The 16,229-nt window shown below is 40.9% G+C and overlaps 1 protein-coding gene across 4 annotated transcripts in view; it reads left to right on the top strand.

Annotated features, from left to right (window-relative positions):
* Positions 1–15,957, top strand: part of SCG5 (secretogranin V) — a 53,010-nt gene extending 37,053 nt beyond the window's left edge. For 2 of the 4 annotated variants that reach the window (XM_012465372.2, XM_012465347.3), the window contains exons 3-6: positions 321–470; positions 4,889–4,998; positions 11,440–11,493; positions 15,573–15,957. In XM_012465372.2, the coding sequence (XP_012320795.1) occupies positions 321–470; positions 4,889–4,998; positions 11,440–11,493; positions 15,573–15,668 (410 nt within the window). In that variant the 3' untranslated portion in view covers positions 15,669–15,957. Of the gene's footprint in view, positions 1–320; positions 471–4,885; positions 4,999–11,439; positions 11,494–15,572 lie in introns of all 4 variants that reach the window. The other 2 variants (XM_012465345.3, XM_012465366.2) reach the window with 1 other exon arrangement.
* The last annotated feature ends 272 nt before the right edge of the window (positions 15,958–16,229 follow it).

The following is a 16,229-nucleotide window of genomic DNA, read 5'->3' as shown; positions in this document are numbered from 1 at the left end:
CTGCCTCGGCTTCCCAAAGTGCTGCAATTACAGGCATGAGCCACCACTCCCAGCCCCTTTCCCATGTTCTTGTAATGCTGTATTAACATTTCTTTTACAGGACAACATACAATTTGCCTTGTATGGAAATAATATATGTACAGTGCGTGTCTGTTTCTGCAACTAAATTTTGAAATCCCTAGAGGGCAAGAACCATTTCATTTCTTCTTCTCTCCCCACAGCAGAAGGCACAGGGCTTTTCCTGTGTGATATACCTGAATAAATATTAGTTGAAATTAATTTAATTGCACTGCAGTGAACTACTTCTGATTCCCTCACAGGTGGAGCTCATGAAGGACTTCAGCATCTGGGTCCTTTCGGCAACATCCCCAACATCGTGGCAGAGTTGACTGGAGACAACATTCCTAAGGACTTTAGTGAGGATCAGGGGTACCCAGACCCTCCAAATCCCTGTCCTGTTGGAAAAACAGGTAACAGACATGCCCTTGGGTTCCCATGGAAAGTAGGGCTTTGGAAGGAAATTAGAAATTCTAACATCAGCTACAAATATTACCAGAAATTGTATTTCCATTCTGATGGGCCCATGCGTATTTGTAAGTAGATGGGAAGGGGAAACTTATTCCAGAATTTTTGTGTGAGTTCTGGTGTTCAGACACACCCACACAGGATTTCCCTTGCCAAGGCTTTACCTACTTTCTGTGTCTCCCCTTGTTTGGGAATTGATGCACTTTTTAGCACTTGCTACTCTTTTAATGAAAAGGGGAACATATTTTTTTCCTTTTCCATGAGACAACTTCTGCTGATTTTTAATGTCTTTGGAGCCGGTTAGTTTGTGGATTATACCTGCCTGTTTGTTTTCCGCACTCCTTGTGACAGTCAATGTTCTAACAGTGTCATGCATCAACACCAAGTTAGCATCTTTCCTAAAATCCTGTCTATTTGGGGGCCAGGAGGTGGCACAAGAGAGAATGGGTTCAGGAAGAAGTTGGTTAAGGAAGAAGGTTGAAATTTTCCCTGTTGTTCACTTTCTGCCCACTTTCCTACCCCCTAATGCCAAAGAGCACATTGACTGTAGTATGCCACTTTCACTTTCTTGAGCCTTCAACTCTTCATCAATGGAAGGAAGACATAGTCAGTGCCTTAAAAGAGCACACAGTGTAGTTCTAGCTTATCTGAAAACAAAAACAAAAACATAAACTCACACAGACCTATGGAATCAAGCTCTAGAGCATGGGCTTCCCTCACATTGGTCTTTGAGCAGCTGACTTTGGTGGTTAGGCGTAGCGGCTCTAGACTCTGACTACCTGAGTTCAAACTCCAGGTCAACCTGTGTGACCTTAAACAAGTTAATTAACCACTTTCTACCTCAATTTCCTTATTTGCAAAATGGAGGTCATTGTGGGAAGTAAATAAAATTATCCATGTAAAGCATTCTAGCACAGCACCTAGCATAGAGTAAGGACTCTTTAAGTGTCATCCTGATTATAATTAGCTTTGCTGCCCCGAGTAAATAATGCACCTCTTACCTTGGGCTTGTGTTAGCTTCTAGCACCAGAGTAGTCTTTTTCTGCAAGCCTAATAATAACAGTTTGTATTTATCAGGTTGGTGCAAAAGTAACTGCGGTTTTTGCCATTGCTTTCAATGGGAAAAACCACAATTACTTTTGTACCAATCTAATATTATTTCTACTTTACATTAAGAAAACAGAAGCTTAGATTGTAACTTGCACAAGGTTATCCAGATAACAAGTAGCTGAACCAAGACCCAAACCCAAGTCTACCTGATTAATGGCTGTGTACTCAACCACCGGGACATATTGCCTTTCTCTGAAAATTGTGATAATATTGACTACTCAGCTTTATTGTTTTTTTTGGTTTGAATGGAGTCTAACTCTGCTGCCCAGGTGGGAGTGCAGTGGCACAGTTGTAGTAATTTTCTCTCTCAGCCTCCAAAGTAGCTGGGACAACAGGTGTGCACCACCATGCCCAGCTAATTTTTAAATTTTTTGTAGAGATGGGGTCTCATTATGTTGCCCAGGCTGGGCTCAAACTCCAGAGCTCAAATGATCCTCACACCTTGGCCTTCTGAAGTGCTGGGATTATGGGTGTGAGCTACCACGCCCAGACATTTTTTTCTTATGATACCCAGAACTGGTCTGACCTCAGCTTTTCTTAAACACAATGCAGCCTCTCTCTGAAAGAGACTCTCTTTAAAAAGATGCCCCTCCTTTCATTTAGGGTGAGGCCTCTGTTTTCCATGGGGCACAAAGCTTCCATCTTGAGGCGAAACAACCAACGTAGTTGGATGTGACCAAGCCAATGTGTGGCTGCTGGGCCAGGAGGGCAGGAAAACCTGAATCACTGCCTGGCTCTAATCATTTCAGCCACCTTTTACTTGCTTGTAGGGTTTTGGATGGGTAGGAAGAAAGACCAGATCAGAGTTTAGGGAGTGACGTCTCCATTGTTAAATCCATTGAATGTGTTACAGTGCAGTGGTTCTTAAAGTGTGATTCCAGCACCACCACCAGCAGCAGCAGCACCTGGAAACTTGCTAAAAATGCAACTTCTCAGGCCCTCCTCTCTGATTTAACCTATTGAATCAGAAATTCTAGGGGTGGGACCCAGAAATCTGTTGTAACTAGTCTTCCTCATGGTTCTAGTGCACACTGAAGTTGGAGAATGTTATAGGAGACTGGAGATCTGAGCTCTGCTGTTGACTGTAGCATGCCACTTTCACTTTCCTGAGCCTTCATCTCTTCGTCTCTGGAAGGAAGACATAGCAATGCCTTAAAAGAGCACACAGTGTAGTTCTATCTTATCTGAAAACAAAAACAATAAAAATATAAAATCATACAGACCTATGGAATCAAGCTCTAGTCCGTGCACTTAGGAGCTCTGAGAGACAGCAATCAAGCTGGCCTGGTAGAACAGGACAAAGTCCCAAATCCAGACACTTTCTTGTCACAGATTGTCTGCCATTTCCTTTGCCCTCCTTAAATTAAACTAACATTTTCCTCATTCTTTGTTCTACCACAATCTGCATTCCAAGAATGAAATCGCTTGCTACATTTAGCCTTTATTTGTGAGGAATTGCTTGAATCATGACACGGCACAGCACAGAATAAAACCTTGACTTCTCCTTTCATGCTGTGCTCTCTCTGAATAGTGGCCCACTCACCCTGGATAGAACAGCAGAGCTCAGAGTCCATCTCAGCTTCAGAGATAGGATGTGAATGCTCGGGCACATTTTCAGCCCGGGAGTCACCTTCAGTTCCCAGAACAGGCTTTATCTGCACCTCAGTCAGGGCCCACTCAGAGGTACAGCAGAAACAATTATGAAAGGTTATAAAGGTACCATATGCAGACTGCCTGAACCCTCTTGAATTGGTATATTTTCCTACATGTTAATTGCTATATATTGTAAAAGTTAGATAAATAGCTCACTGAAAAGTAGAGAGCCACATGAGGGATTGTACAGAATGCTGATGACTTCCACGTTAGCTGCATGCTACTAAGAGCTGAGAGACTGCATGCTGAAAGCTGCTGGGAGGCTTCAGAGCAGTGTCAAGAGCTACACAACCTGGCTAATTGTAAATAGGCCCCCCTTCAGCGTTGATTTTGATGTCTCACTATGTCTTTAAAATGAGACCCTCCTTCCTCCCGCTAACCCTGCACAAAATTCACGATCCCTCCTCTGTCCCCCTTCTTATTGCGTTGTCTACAATACATTAGACATGGGGAAAAGGACTCACTTTTAGAACATCATGCCTAGTCATGCTAGAATTTAGATAAAAACAGCATCCAAGAGGGATAGCCTTCTTTCTTTGGCTTGACTGGAAGACATGCTTGATTTCAAAGGGCAGTCATAGTATAAACCATCAGTTAAAGGGAGATGCTGGGGAGGGAACTAAAACATATTGCAAACCTATTATGTGCTGAGTGCTCTAAATGCAATCATCTCTCTTCCTCAGGGCAATCCTGTATTTAATTATTTGCATCTCACAAATACATAAATGAACTTGGAGAGACCAAGTCAACTTTGCAAAGGAATTAAACCTATCTATATCTTAGGAGCTGGGATTTGATCCTTGAGCTCTGCTCTTATCTGACTCCAAAGCTTAAGCTGTTATCACAGTAAAACACAACATCAAGCACTGTGTGGAGATTGATGTTGTTGTGTAATGTACTTTCTCCAAGAAGCCAAAGTAGTTTCTAAAGTGCTTGCTCAAGAGAAAACAAAGCGGGTCATGTGCAATAGAAGTATGTTACTTATGGAAACACTTGCTGTTGTAACAGATAAAAAAATTTTTATGGCTCAACGCAATAGAAGTTTATTTTTCACCCATGTGAAGTCCTGCCAGAGGTGGATGAGGCTGTGTTGGGTGGATGGTTCAGCACCCCAGACTGCCATCTTTACACCTGACACCCACAGTTGCCCTGGCGGCATGTAACAAGCTGATCAGCAGATGGGGATGAGGGATGAGGAGAAGTAGAACATGGTATGAGAGGTTTTTATGCTTTTAAATGATGTATTTCACTTCCGGGCCTGGGAATGGAATACATGACTTGTGCTTACATTCTATTGGCCTCAACTGAGGCAAATGACTCCACGTGATTGCAAAGCAAGGCTGGGAAATTAGTCTAGCTGTGTGCTAAGAAGGAAAGGGAAGTGGGTTTGGTGAACAGCCAGTGAGCCTCTGCACAGGAGTGGGGTTTGCGATAAGCAGTCCTATCTAACTGGATTCTAGAGGGAAGGTGGCTTGTAGTGTTCCAAGTTACTACTGATGTGAACAGATTCTGACCTTTGGATGTCTAGTGATAAATTAACTCTTAGAATAATGATAAATGTCTTGGCTGTTCCTCAAAAATCTTTGGCTGTTTGCAGTAGATGATGGATGTCTAGAAAACACCCCCGACACCGCCGAGTTCAGTCGAGAGTTCCAGTTGCACCAGCATCTCTTTGATCCGGAACATGACTATCCAGGCTTGGGCAAGTGGGTAAGTCCTATCTCAATTGTCAGTAGATTTTGCACTTTGGTACTCTGAAGGTGCTGATGGCAGGGATGAGCAATATGGGCAGAAGGAGAGAAGACAAATTATTTAGAAGCTAATTTTTCAGAAATCTCTGGTTGCGAAAGCTTCAAGTCATTACTATTCAAAACCACACTCGTATGTCCAGGCAGCAGTATACCAAATCCATCCAAAGAGACAGCAACCTAACACTGGCCGTAGTCTCCAGAGGCTTCTACTCTGGTGTACTTCACAGCCTGTGTCATACACATCCTAAATTTCACCAGTGTTTCATGCATCTCTTATAGGGTTTTATCAAAGGATATGATTTTTTTTAAGTGACCAGAAAACTTGCAAACTTGATCTCTAAACTAAGGGAGATAATCTCTGCAGAATCAAGGGAAAAAGGATGCCGGAGCTTAGAAACAGAAATATGTAATTCTGCTTCATGGAAAGAGAAAAAAAAATTCAAGATGTTTAGCAGTGAGATTGTTGTCAGTCCTAGGTAAGTGCATATAGCTGTCAGTTAAGGGAGCTGTTTATAAGCACTTGGAAAGAGAAATCATGACCATTTGGCATCGATGTGCTAAAAGCAAGTCTTGCCAATCTAATTATTTTCTTCCATTTGCCAGCATTATTCATTTATTTGCCAGCTTGATGAGGGAAATGAAGTGGGCATGGTGCATTTGGACTGTTGCAAAGTATTTGACAAGATCGTTTTATGTTCCCCTGTTGGAAGAAGTGGTGAGATACAGCCTAGGAATAGAATATCACCAAAGAGGGCTTGTTAAAGAGTCCATGTAGATAGGGAGGGAGATTTCTCAGGGTATTCTGTGTGTCTGAGCACTACCCCACTCCACATTTTTATCGATGTTTGTAATAAAAATATAGAACATGTACTTATCAGATTCCCAGAGGATGACATGAAGTTGGAAGGGATACCATCAGATGACAGAGTTGGGATTCAACAAGATCCCAGCAGACTAGAACAATGAGCCACACAAGATCAGAACTGAAGGGGGATATGTCTGTGTTCTGTGGTTGGGCTTATGTAAGCAGATGCTGAAGCCATGTGAGGAAAGTGGGAACTACCTAGGAGTGTTCATTCACATGGAACAGTAGGTGGCCAATATGTCTGTGGAATGAATGAAAGAGTGAATGAGCAAATATTCCAACTCCCTCAGCCCTCATCTCTTCTCAGCTCATTATTGACAGATGGCCTTGCGTCCTCCTTCACTGGGAATACAGAAATTTCAAAACTAAACTCCCTCCCTTTCTTCTACATTGTTTTAGACAAAGATGTCTCTCTTCATTAATGACCACTTTTATTTTTTTTCAGCATCTTGCTTTAACATTGCATTGGCAGTTCCCTCTGCCTTCAACATACACACATTTCCTGTCTTAAAACAACAAAGCAACAATAGTTCTAGGTTAATTTTGCTTCTTCCAGTTTGCATTATTCCCTTTTCCTCCTTTTTCATAAACAGTTCTGTTTACAAGAATTGGTTTGTGGAGCCACTCGTAGGCCTGTTAGTAGAGCTTAAACATGAGTTAAATAGAAAATCATCTATAGGTTCTCGAATAAGAGACTGAAATAATAAAAGCCTTCTATAAAAGAAGTTATTTTGGTGGCATACTAAAGGATGAAGTAGAAGGAGAAGAGACTAATCTGAGCCAGGAAGACAATATGGGGAGTAATTTCAGTTATGATGACTGTGAACACAGTGAAGAAAGGTGAGAATCCAAGACATTTTAAAGGGGGAAAAACTAACTGAATTAGTATATGGAATAAATATAGCATGAAGAGGAAAGGAGATATGTCAGGTTTATATGAAATGGAGAGCATGAGCTTTTTCTATGGGTGCACTTTAGAAAGAGGAGAGGATTAGAGGGAGGAAGGAGGTAAAAAAGAGAAGAGAGAGTGAGGGAAAGAGAAGATTACTGAGGAGTACTGGGAAGGGATCCATAACAGATGAGCAAAGCATTCCCAAACAGAAGCAAAAGCCAGGTTCAACAAGACATAAAAAGAACAGATTGAGCCCTCTGTGTTCTAGGCACTGTACTAGATGCTCAGCATACAGGAGTCATCAGGATATGATACTGTTCAGAGAGTTTACAGTCCCATGGTTGAGATGAATTGCATGAAAGTGAAATGAACCCAACTTAGCACCATTCAGCTTCATGTTTTGGCTGTATTCTGAGGGCCAGAGGCAATTATTAGGGAAGATGGAAGACGAGCGTAGGGTACGATCCAGGACTGAGGACTGGTGTGGCTGATTGGGACAGCAGCCATTGAGGAAGTCAAAGGCACTAAGGAGAGCAGCGCTGAAGTCTCAGGTGGGACGGTGTTCAGCTTAACTGGTAGGTTAGAAATGAGAAAGAAAGGAGGGAGACTGAGTAAAGGTGTGAGTGAAGGCAAGAAGCCCAGCTGGTGGTGTGACAAGGTGGGAGGGATGAAAGCATCTCTTTTCCACTTTCTTCATCTCTCTTTGAAAACCTTCAGATTTCTCTCACCAAATTCCATTCACTTCCAGTGCTCCAGTATGAGGCCAACCACTGTCCTTCATTCTCTGCGCTTCCTTCTCGAAAGACTGACTTGAGATTCCCTCAGTCTTTCCCATTCTTTGTCTATATTAGAGCTAAGACTAGAATCTAGGACCAAACGTAAAAGGAAGATATTAGAGATCAATGACCACGAACAATGTTTAGACACCTTTTGTCGTCTGCATTTATGTGTTTGCTTAAACTTGGGTTTCCTTGTTTATTTTCTCATTACCACCTACCAGTAAAACATGATTTCCTTGGTTTTCACATGGAAGTGTGAATTGAGTATGTCTTGCTTTTCTAAACTGGTGACCCTCGGACCTTCCTCAGTGCTTATGTGGAATGACAATCTCAAGCTTGTCTTCAGCCCAACCAGCCTTCAAGTTAACAGAGTCATCATCTTTCGTGATAGAACAGCATTAAGACCCTGCTTCCTTATCTGCTGATAACACTTCCTTGTTTTTGACAATAGCTGGAGCTGAGCTGCATCTTTAACAATGATTCGCATATTACACATTTCAGTGTCTATCTTGTTTTCTGCATTTCTCTCTCTTTGTTAATGCACCAAGACACATTTCTTGAGGGCACGTTATATGCCTTCCAGGCATGGGAATGAGAATACAAAGTTGAATAATAATAGTAATTGTATTACATAGTACATAATACTATAATACAGTAGTAAAGAGTAATATTTATTGAGCACATACTAGATGCCAGACACCTTTCTAAATACTCAGTAGTCTCATTCAGTCTGCCCTTGTCATTCTCACTTTCCAGATGAGAAAATTCAGGCTTGGGAGCTGAGGAGCCTGCTCAGCACACAGAGCTGGGATTTGAACCCCATCATCTGACTCAAGAGTACTTTACAAGCTGAATCCGTTCCCCATCTTTTCATGGCTCATTGCTCCTAACGTGTCCTGAGTGGTAGCCCTATTGAGTCCTATCGAGGGCTGGCTGCTTTCCAGACAATGTGTGTGACTACAGCGGTGGTGACCACACTGGCTGGCTACTGTACATGCCAGCAACCCACCCCTCCTTTACACATTAACTGCTGAGTGATATTCACTTAAGAAAAAGTTGTCTCAAAAAGCAAATGTTTCTCCTTTCCAAATGCTTTCATACCTTTTCATGAGCAGCTGATCACAGCCAGAGCCTGAGCCACAGAGATATGAGGGACTACAGGCCCCTTCCTGACTTTCTTTCTCTTTTCTGACCTTAACATGTTTGTTGAGTCAAATGCTCTTCAGTGTGGATTTGACTCAGGTTTCCAGATTAGACCTGAGTTATGCCTTTTTTAATATGTCCTCCTTAGTATTTTACATCTGGAAGCACATGATGTCACTTTGTCTCATGACTGGTAGCGTTAACTTTGTTCACTTTGTTAAAGTGGTGCCCTCCAGGTTTCTCTGGTGTAAAATTCCCTTGGAAATTAATAGTTGATCTGTGAGAAGACGCTTTGGGGCTGTGTAAGTATTCTGCTCCCTGTTGAACTTTTAACCAACAAATACAGCATCCATTGATGACGCTTACCAGATTCAATGATAATGGTGATAGTTGCAAAATGATTATTTTCTTTCTCCACTATTCTTCCTGCATTTACTAGTTGACATTCTATTCTAAGCAAGAGTTTCCCCTGCTTCTCTCTTTATTTATTCATAAATCTGTTTATTTATATACTATAAGTATGGATTCATGGATTCCATAATGAACATCATTATGTATTTTGATGTTCAAACTGCCCTCAATTTGGCAAGTGGGAATCTCCTCAAGCTGGCTTTTCTTTCCTTTTGACAAGTCCCCGTCATTTTTTTGAGCACTTCTTTACTTTCTGACCTAATTAGATATTCCATCTTCAGCAATTCTTATCCTTTCCTTCCTAGCGCTAGAATCAGGTATTTCTCCAGGAAGCCCTCCGGTTCCATTTAGGAGTGTAATTTGAAACCAAGATCTGGACAGTTGTCCAAAATCTTGATGGCACCATGGAAAGCCCTTTTAATGAACTTGAACCTGCTACTCACATGGGAAACAGGCTCATCACTCCCCAGAGAATCAACAAGGAATGGATGTGAGGAGAGATAACTGATTTCCTTTCTTTCAATTTGTATGCTTCTCTTACCCATACCATACCCGCCAATCTCTGCCTTCAAGTCCATACAATAACAGGGCTAATTAGGAATGTCTCAGACACTTTCATGCAGGGATAGGGAAGCACTATCCTGCTAATCCTAACCCTAGCTCTTAAGGAGATATGGGGACTATCTTTGAAAGGAAGATTAGCCAGATCTTTTGCATTTCTTTTTGAATGAAGACTTTTATGGGTATGATCTGCCCCAAGATCTTCTAACGGAGAATTAACTGATGCTGCCTTTACCTAGCTGATGGCACAGGGGCCCTCTGCCAGGGCTGGTTGACAGTCTCACCCCGTGGTACTGGCTCTCAGGTTCTTCTGCACTCCGTTTAGCTCAGGCAGCTGAAAACGATGGTGCACATGAAGAAGCCATTGTCCTCAACCCTTCCCGGCCTTCCCAGCTCTAACACCAGCTCTTCGGACATTCTTTGCCTCGAGTTTTTACAAACACAGAAAGGCAACCACAGACTGAAGAGAATGAGCCTCGCAGCAATATCCTCATTCCTCAAGGAAACGATCTGCAAGTCTGCCTTTTCTCCCTTCTGATATTAAATTGATTCACTCCCCAAAGTGAGCAGGAAATAGAGGTTGTAGCCAGTACTGGCGTTTTTGGCAGTAGAAGCTTCTTCACTCCTGGTACCGCCTCCCTGCATAGTTGAGGTTGGGCAAGAGATAAGCACTGTAAATTGCAGGTGGGGTGGATTTTAATGAACATGAAAAATGATGAAGCTCATTCTTGGCATTTGTCATTTTCAATTCCAAATCTACCACTGAAAATAAATCTGTATAAGTGGACAGCTCAGAGGATACATGTTGTATAAACTTGTTCCTTATCAGAACACTGTCATTGTCTTTTTTTTTTTCTTAAATCAATGTCAGGATATTTTATTTAGAACAAAATGAATCGCCTCTTTTATACATTATTTTTCTCCAGATAAAAAAATCAAATAAATAAAACAACACAAGTAAAGCCCCCCCAAATCCCCTTCTCCCTTTCTGCCTTCAGGTTAAGTGTTCTGTCTTTTATAATCTCAATAGAAGGGAAATCTGTTGAGCATGTGTCTGATATTCTAGAGCTCATTTAAGCCCACTATGTGTTTGAAATACAGCAATATGTGGAAACACTTATACAAACTGTGGTAACAGAGCCCTCCCCCCAACACAGCATAACTTTCCTTTCTGCCAAGAAGTTTTTTGGCAGTTTTTAAAAGGTTCACTCTATTAAAAATGTTATAGACCAAATGGTTTTCCAATTGTCTTGACTGGGGGCACTGACTTATGCCACAGACGAAATGGTTGCAGAAGTCAGAATGTCTCGTTTATTTACACAGGGGATTGTTGTTAATAGTCAGACACTACTCTAGAGAGCAGTTTATGCGTACAGTTTATAAAAAGGGAGTTAGAGACAAAAATAAATGAGATAAAATTATTTGTTTTAAACAAAGGCTGTTCAAAGTGAGGAGATGGGTTTCCAGCACCCCTCGTGTTTTAAAATGCTGTATTTCCCTGTTTATGTGATTGTTGATGACACTGGTGTGCCTCAGGGCATTGCAGAGGACTTTATTAAAAGCTGAACCACTACCAGCTTTTCTCTTGTGATCTATCTTTCTGACACAACATTCCTTTCATCTAGTTTTGTTTCCAAAATATGTGTATGCAAATATCCAGGGGACACACCAAGTATTGCTTTTAAAACAGACATTCACCAAATTTGATCCATACTTCTGCATTTGTGTTTTCTTTTCTCCCCATTCTAGAACAAGAAACTCCTTTACGAGAAGATGAAGGGAGGAGAGAGACGAAAGCGGAGGGTAACACGCGGCTGGCTGGCTTGTTGCTGGGATGCTTGGAGTTTTCTGAGTGGGGAAGCAAACAGGCTGGAACCCTCACTTGTTGGGGAGTCAGAATCCTCCCTTGTGCAGTCCTGAGAAACACTGGTCTCTGTGATGAGGGCCACGCCCAGAAAGTCTGTCCTTGGTTTCTACAATGGCTTCCCCAAGCTTTAGCAGATGATTTTTAGTGGAACGCCCAGTGTGCGGTGATTCCATCACCTCCATTTCGTTCAGGAATGTGTATTGCTTCCCCCATCAGTGTGGTATATATCTGGGGAGACATGAGGGTCTGTCTGCCCTCCCAGGGTCTGTAGGCCATTGGGGAAAACTAATCACACATCTGTATCAGTTCTATAAAAACACAGGACAGAAACAGGGAAGTGCTGAGCTGCATGCTCCAGGAAATAGTCTTGAAGGAATTTGAGAGTAAAAGATGAGATGAGCAAACCTTATTTCTCCTATATATCTTTTTTCTTGGCCTAGCCTGACTGATGTAAGATCTACTATATCTATAATATGTGTTCGCTGTCTGTTGAATTTACTACAGGCTTAGTTTTAAGCCATCCCAGGACTGCCCAAGGTAAGAACTTGGTCTAGGTGCTCCACATTTAGCTACTTCATATACAATGTTGCCTCATATAAAACCCAATATCACATTTGCTTTGGGTTTCCAGTGTATTTTATAACATCAAGACTTAATAAGTGATCAAGGTCCATTCTGCTAATCCACTGGTACCTTGTGAGGCAGAAGGGCCTGGCCACCTGCCTCTTTTTTCTGATCGGATGAAAGTGGGGGAAAAATCACCCTGCTGTTACATGGTAAAGTGCTGTGAGATAGTGACCATTTTAGTTCAAATATACAAACCTAACCATGTACTCAAAGCCACTGATTATTTATTAGAAGAGCAAGTGCCTAGAACCTCCCAAAATGTGGGAATCTGGGAGGTGGTAATTGTGGCCTTTCTGAAGGGTTTTGCCAAATCCATTTAGAGATAGCTTCAAGAGGTGTGGATTTTCTGGCCTCAGCATCAGTCCTCGAGCTCCCACAACAGAAGGTTCAAGCCCCTGTGCCGCCTGACAAAACACAGAGGACCTACAGCAATTTTCAATGCAAGAAGTAGAACATTTTTACCTCTGGAAACAAATCTTTTTTGAGGAGAGTTAACGGAGTTATTAAGGGTTTTTGTTGGTGATGACAGCTTCCAATAGCAGATGGTGACAGAAAGGGTCCAAAGGGGACAATGTGGTCTTGAGAGAACATCAAGAAATTCTATTCCAGGAGCTCAAAACACACATAATTTACCAGTAACATGGCTTGAATATCTCCCTACAGTGCAACAAGAACATTTCTAGATAAGATCAATGACTGACCCAGAATGAATAACTTAACTTGAAGCTTTAATTGTCTCTACTTCCTGGCCCACATTCCTTCTGCCCTAACTCAGTGAATGACAATGGGTCATGATTTAGGTCATTTTTCCATGAGACTAGTGATTACCAAAACTCAGAATGCTGGCTAAGACACATGTTATAAAGGATTTTACTTTAGTCTTAATTTCCTCCACATAGGAAAGGCTTAGAATTTAGGAAAAGAAGGGTCACTTTGATCTAGAGATATCAAATTCTTCCTATTCTTAGGCATCTACAAAGACCCATTCTCATGCCATAAACCATGGCCTGATAAACCATGGATTGATAAGGAAGCAATTTGGCCCTGCCCAACATCAGTCTCAGATACTGTTCCCATCTTGATTGAAGACCTTAACATGCCCCCCCACCCCAAGTGCATGAATCAATATAAAGAAACTATAAGCTTTCTTTTTTGAACAATGAAGTCCTCCTCCAGTGAAGCTCAGCATCTGCTGTGAGTTTCCAGAGGACATCGAAAGCAAAGATCCAATCCCAGTGGTTCTTCCAGTTGTGAAATGGGAATAATGTTCTCTGTGTACCCTACAAGTCTCTTGCCCAAGTGAGAGAAGATAAATATAGAAGTGCCTTGAGTTCTTCAGAGCACAATTATAACCAAGGCTCGGCTACGCATGGTGGCTCATGCCTGTAATCCCAGCCCTTTGGGAAGCCGAGATGGGTGAATCACCTGAGGTCAGGAGTTCTAGACTAGCCCAGCCAACATGATGAAATCCCATCTCTATTGAAAAAACAGAAATTAGCCAGGCATAGTAGTGTGCTCCTGAGGGAGGAGAATAGTTTGAACCCAGGAGGTGGAGGTTGTGGTGAGCTGAGATTGCACCACTGCACTCCATCTTGGGCGACGGAGTGAGACTCCGTCTCAAAAACCAAAAAACAAAAATCAAGGCTCATTATTATTCCTAAGTGCTGGATTTAATACTCAGTTAAATATTTATCAAAAAAGTTCACCTGATTCCTTTTTTTTTTCCTCATTAATTTTTCCCCTCTCCTCCAACCTTTGCATGTTCTAGGTCTGGGCAGGGCTTTCTCCCATGAGAAATATTTCTTTTCAACGTTGCAACCAAGCCCCATGTGGCTTTATGCAACTTTATGTACTTACCCAAATCCAGTTGAATTCCTAATTGCTTCACAAATAAAAGGTCAATCTACCTTTAGATGACTGTTAACTTTTAAACTTTTAAGCTGTACCTTGTTAATATTTTAGATCTAATATTTATCTTATTTAAATAGCTTATGAACATTTTAATCCCATATTTGATCAACTTGAACATCTCATATCTTCCTTTAACATATTAGAATTTTTGGAATAAATATTACTAAACAAAATGTTTCTGATACTGAATATGCTTTTTCAGTCCACACTCGCTCCACTTACCCAAAGATTCTGATACGATCCCCTAGGGTAGGCCAAACCACTGTAATTGATAAAAGGAACTTTTATCATTTTAAATATTTTTAAGATGAATTATCAGCAAGGTGTTGTCTTGTGACATGTCACTTTTCAGATGTCTGAGGACATTGCTGACTTTGTAATTCTCACCTTCTTTGGATGCATCTTTGCAGAGTGAGTTGGACCTTTCATGATTCATGCGTTTACCAGTCAGAATGTGAAAGAACATTTGTAAATGCTAAACTTCTCTTTTGGAGAATGTCTGCTCACCTTTCAAGGCAATTGACATAGACAAGAGAGCTCCACCTGTAAACAACCTCCATTCATACATGGGAATCTAGCGTCCAACAGGGATTGCTGATCATTTGTGACTACAGCTTCTTTCTTATATTTTTGTTACGTTATTTGAAGGCAATTTCAATATACAAACATCTTCCAAAACTTTTGAATTTTTTTCTGCTTGCTAAATACTATTTTGTAAAGTTTCAGTTACTAGTTCAAATCCAAACCTCAAAAAATAGACATGTATTAGAGAAGGAATGGAAAAATCTTTACTCATTAAGAATACCAACACATGAAAGTCATTTCAGAGTACAGAGTCTTCAGTCAAAAACAAAGGAGTCTTCTGGGAAGCTTCCTTTTTTCTTTGGTTTTTGAATTTGACTGAAGGAAGGTGGAAATGATTGCTTGAGCCCCTAAGGAATTCTCTTTAGTAAAATATTGGCATGGAAGAATCAATCTCAGCAACAGGATGATCTGGGACCAGTCTTCAGATGCTAATTCCCACTTGACCCTACTGTTCTCCTTTAGAACATTCTTATTGCAAAATATAATTTAATGCATTTCAGATTCGCCCTCCTACCTAATTAGGGCCGTAGAATAATACTTATCTTTCTAACGGATCTTGGTATTTATGTTAGTGGCAAGGACTACTAACAAAGATTTGGTTTACCCCAAGAATAATAATTTTTTAAAAGACCACATTGCATATGATAAAGAGCTCTATAGTTGTATGGAAAACACAATTAGAGACATCTATCAGTGAGAAAATGTTTCATAGACCACTGAAGTATTAATTGGTACACTAGAATAATTGTTTGGTAGTTGGTAGGTACAAATGGTATATTGTTGCTAACCCAATAGGCCAGAAACAATTCTTGTTCATTTCTTTTCTGAGATGTCTATATCTGATGTTCACATATAACACCAAATCACGTTTTTTTTTGTTTTTTTTTTTCAGAGTATCAATCCATATCTACAAGGACAGAGACTGGATAATGTTGTTGCAAAGAAGTCTGTCCCCCATTTTTCAGATGAGGATAAGGACCCAGAGTAAAGAGAAGATGCTGGATGGATAAAAACCCACATTACCTGTTAGGCCTCAGCATGGCTTATGTGCACGTGTTAGTAGAGTCCCTGTGAATGGCAGCATGTTTCTTACATAGATAATTATGGATAAAAAGCAGCTGTATGTTGATAGTGTATTGTCTTCACACTGATGGCCCTGCTTTCTGCTAAATTAGAATAAGAGCTTTTCTGGATTTTTTTTGGTTTTTAAAATGTGAATCTGAAATGATCATAAAAATTAAAATGTGAATGTCAACAATAAAAAGCAAGACTATGAACGGCTCAGATTTCTTGCAGTTTAAAATGGTGTTTGAGGTTGTACTATTTTGGCCAAGTCTGTAAAAAGCTGGCATTTGATTTTGATTATGTAGTTCATCCAGCCCTTGGGCATTGTTATACACCAATAAAGAAGGCTGGACTCAAGAGAAGGAGCTGACACATTTCACTTGGCTGCATCTTAACAAACATGTATGTAAGCATTGGCATATGAAGTTTTCTTTTTAAAGCATTATAAAGAACAATTTCTTTGTTTACTAGAACAACCTGATCT

Source organism: Aotus nancymaae, unplaced genomic scaffold, assembly GCF_030222135.1.
Source record: "Aotus nancymaae isolate 86718 unplaced genomic scaffold, 86718_ANA_hifiasm-v0.15.2.pri h1tg000011l, whole genome shotgun sequence".
Lineage (NCBI taxonomy): Eukaryota > Metazoa > Chordata > Mammalia > Primates > Aotidae > Aotus > Aotus nancymaae.
Note: the sequence above shows the minus strand (reverse complement) of the source record. Positions and strands in the feature narration are given on the sequence as shown.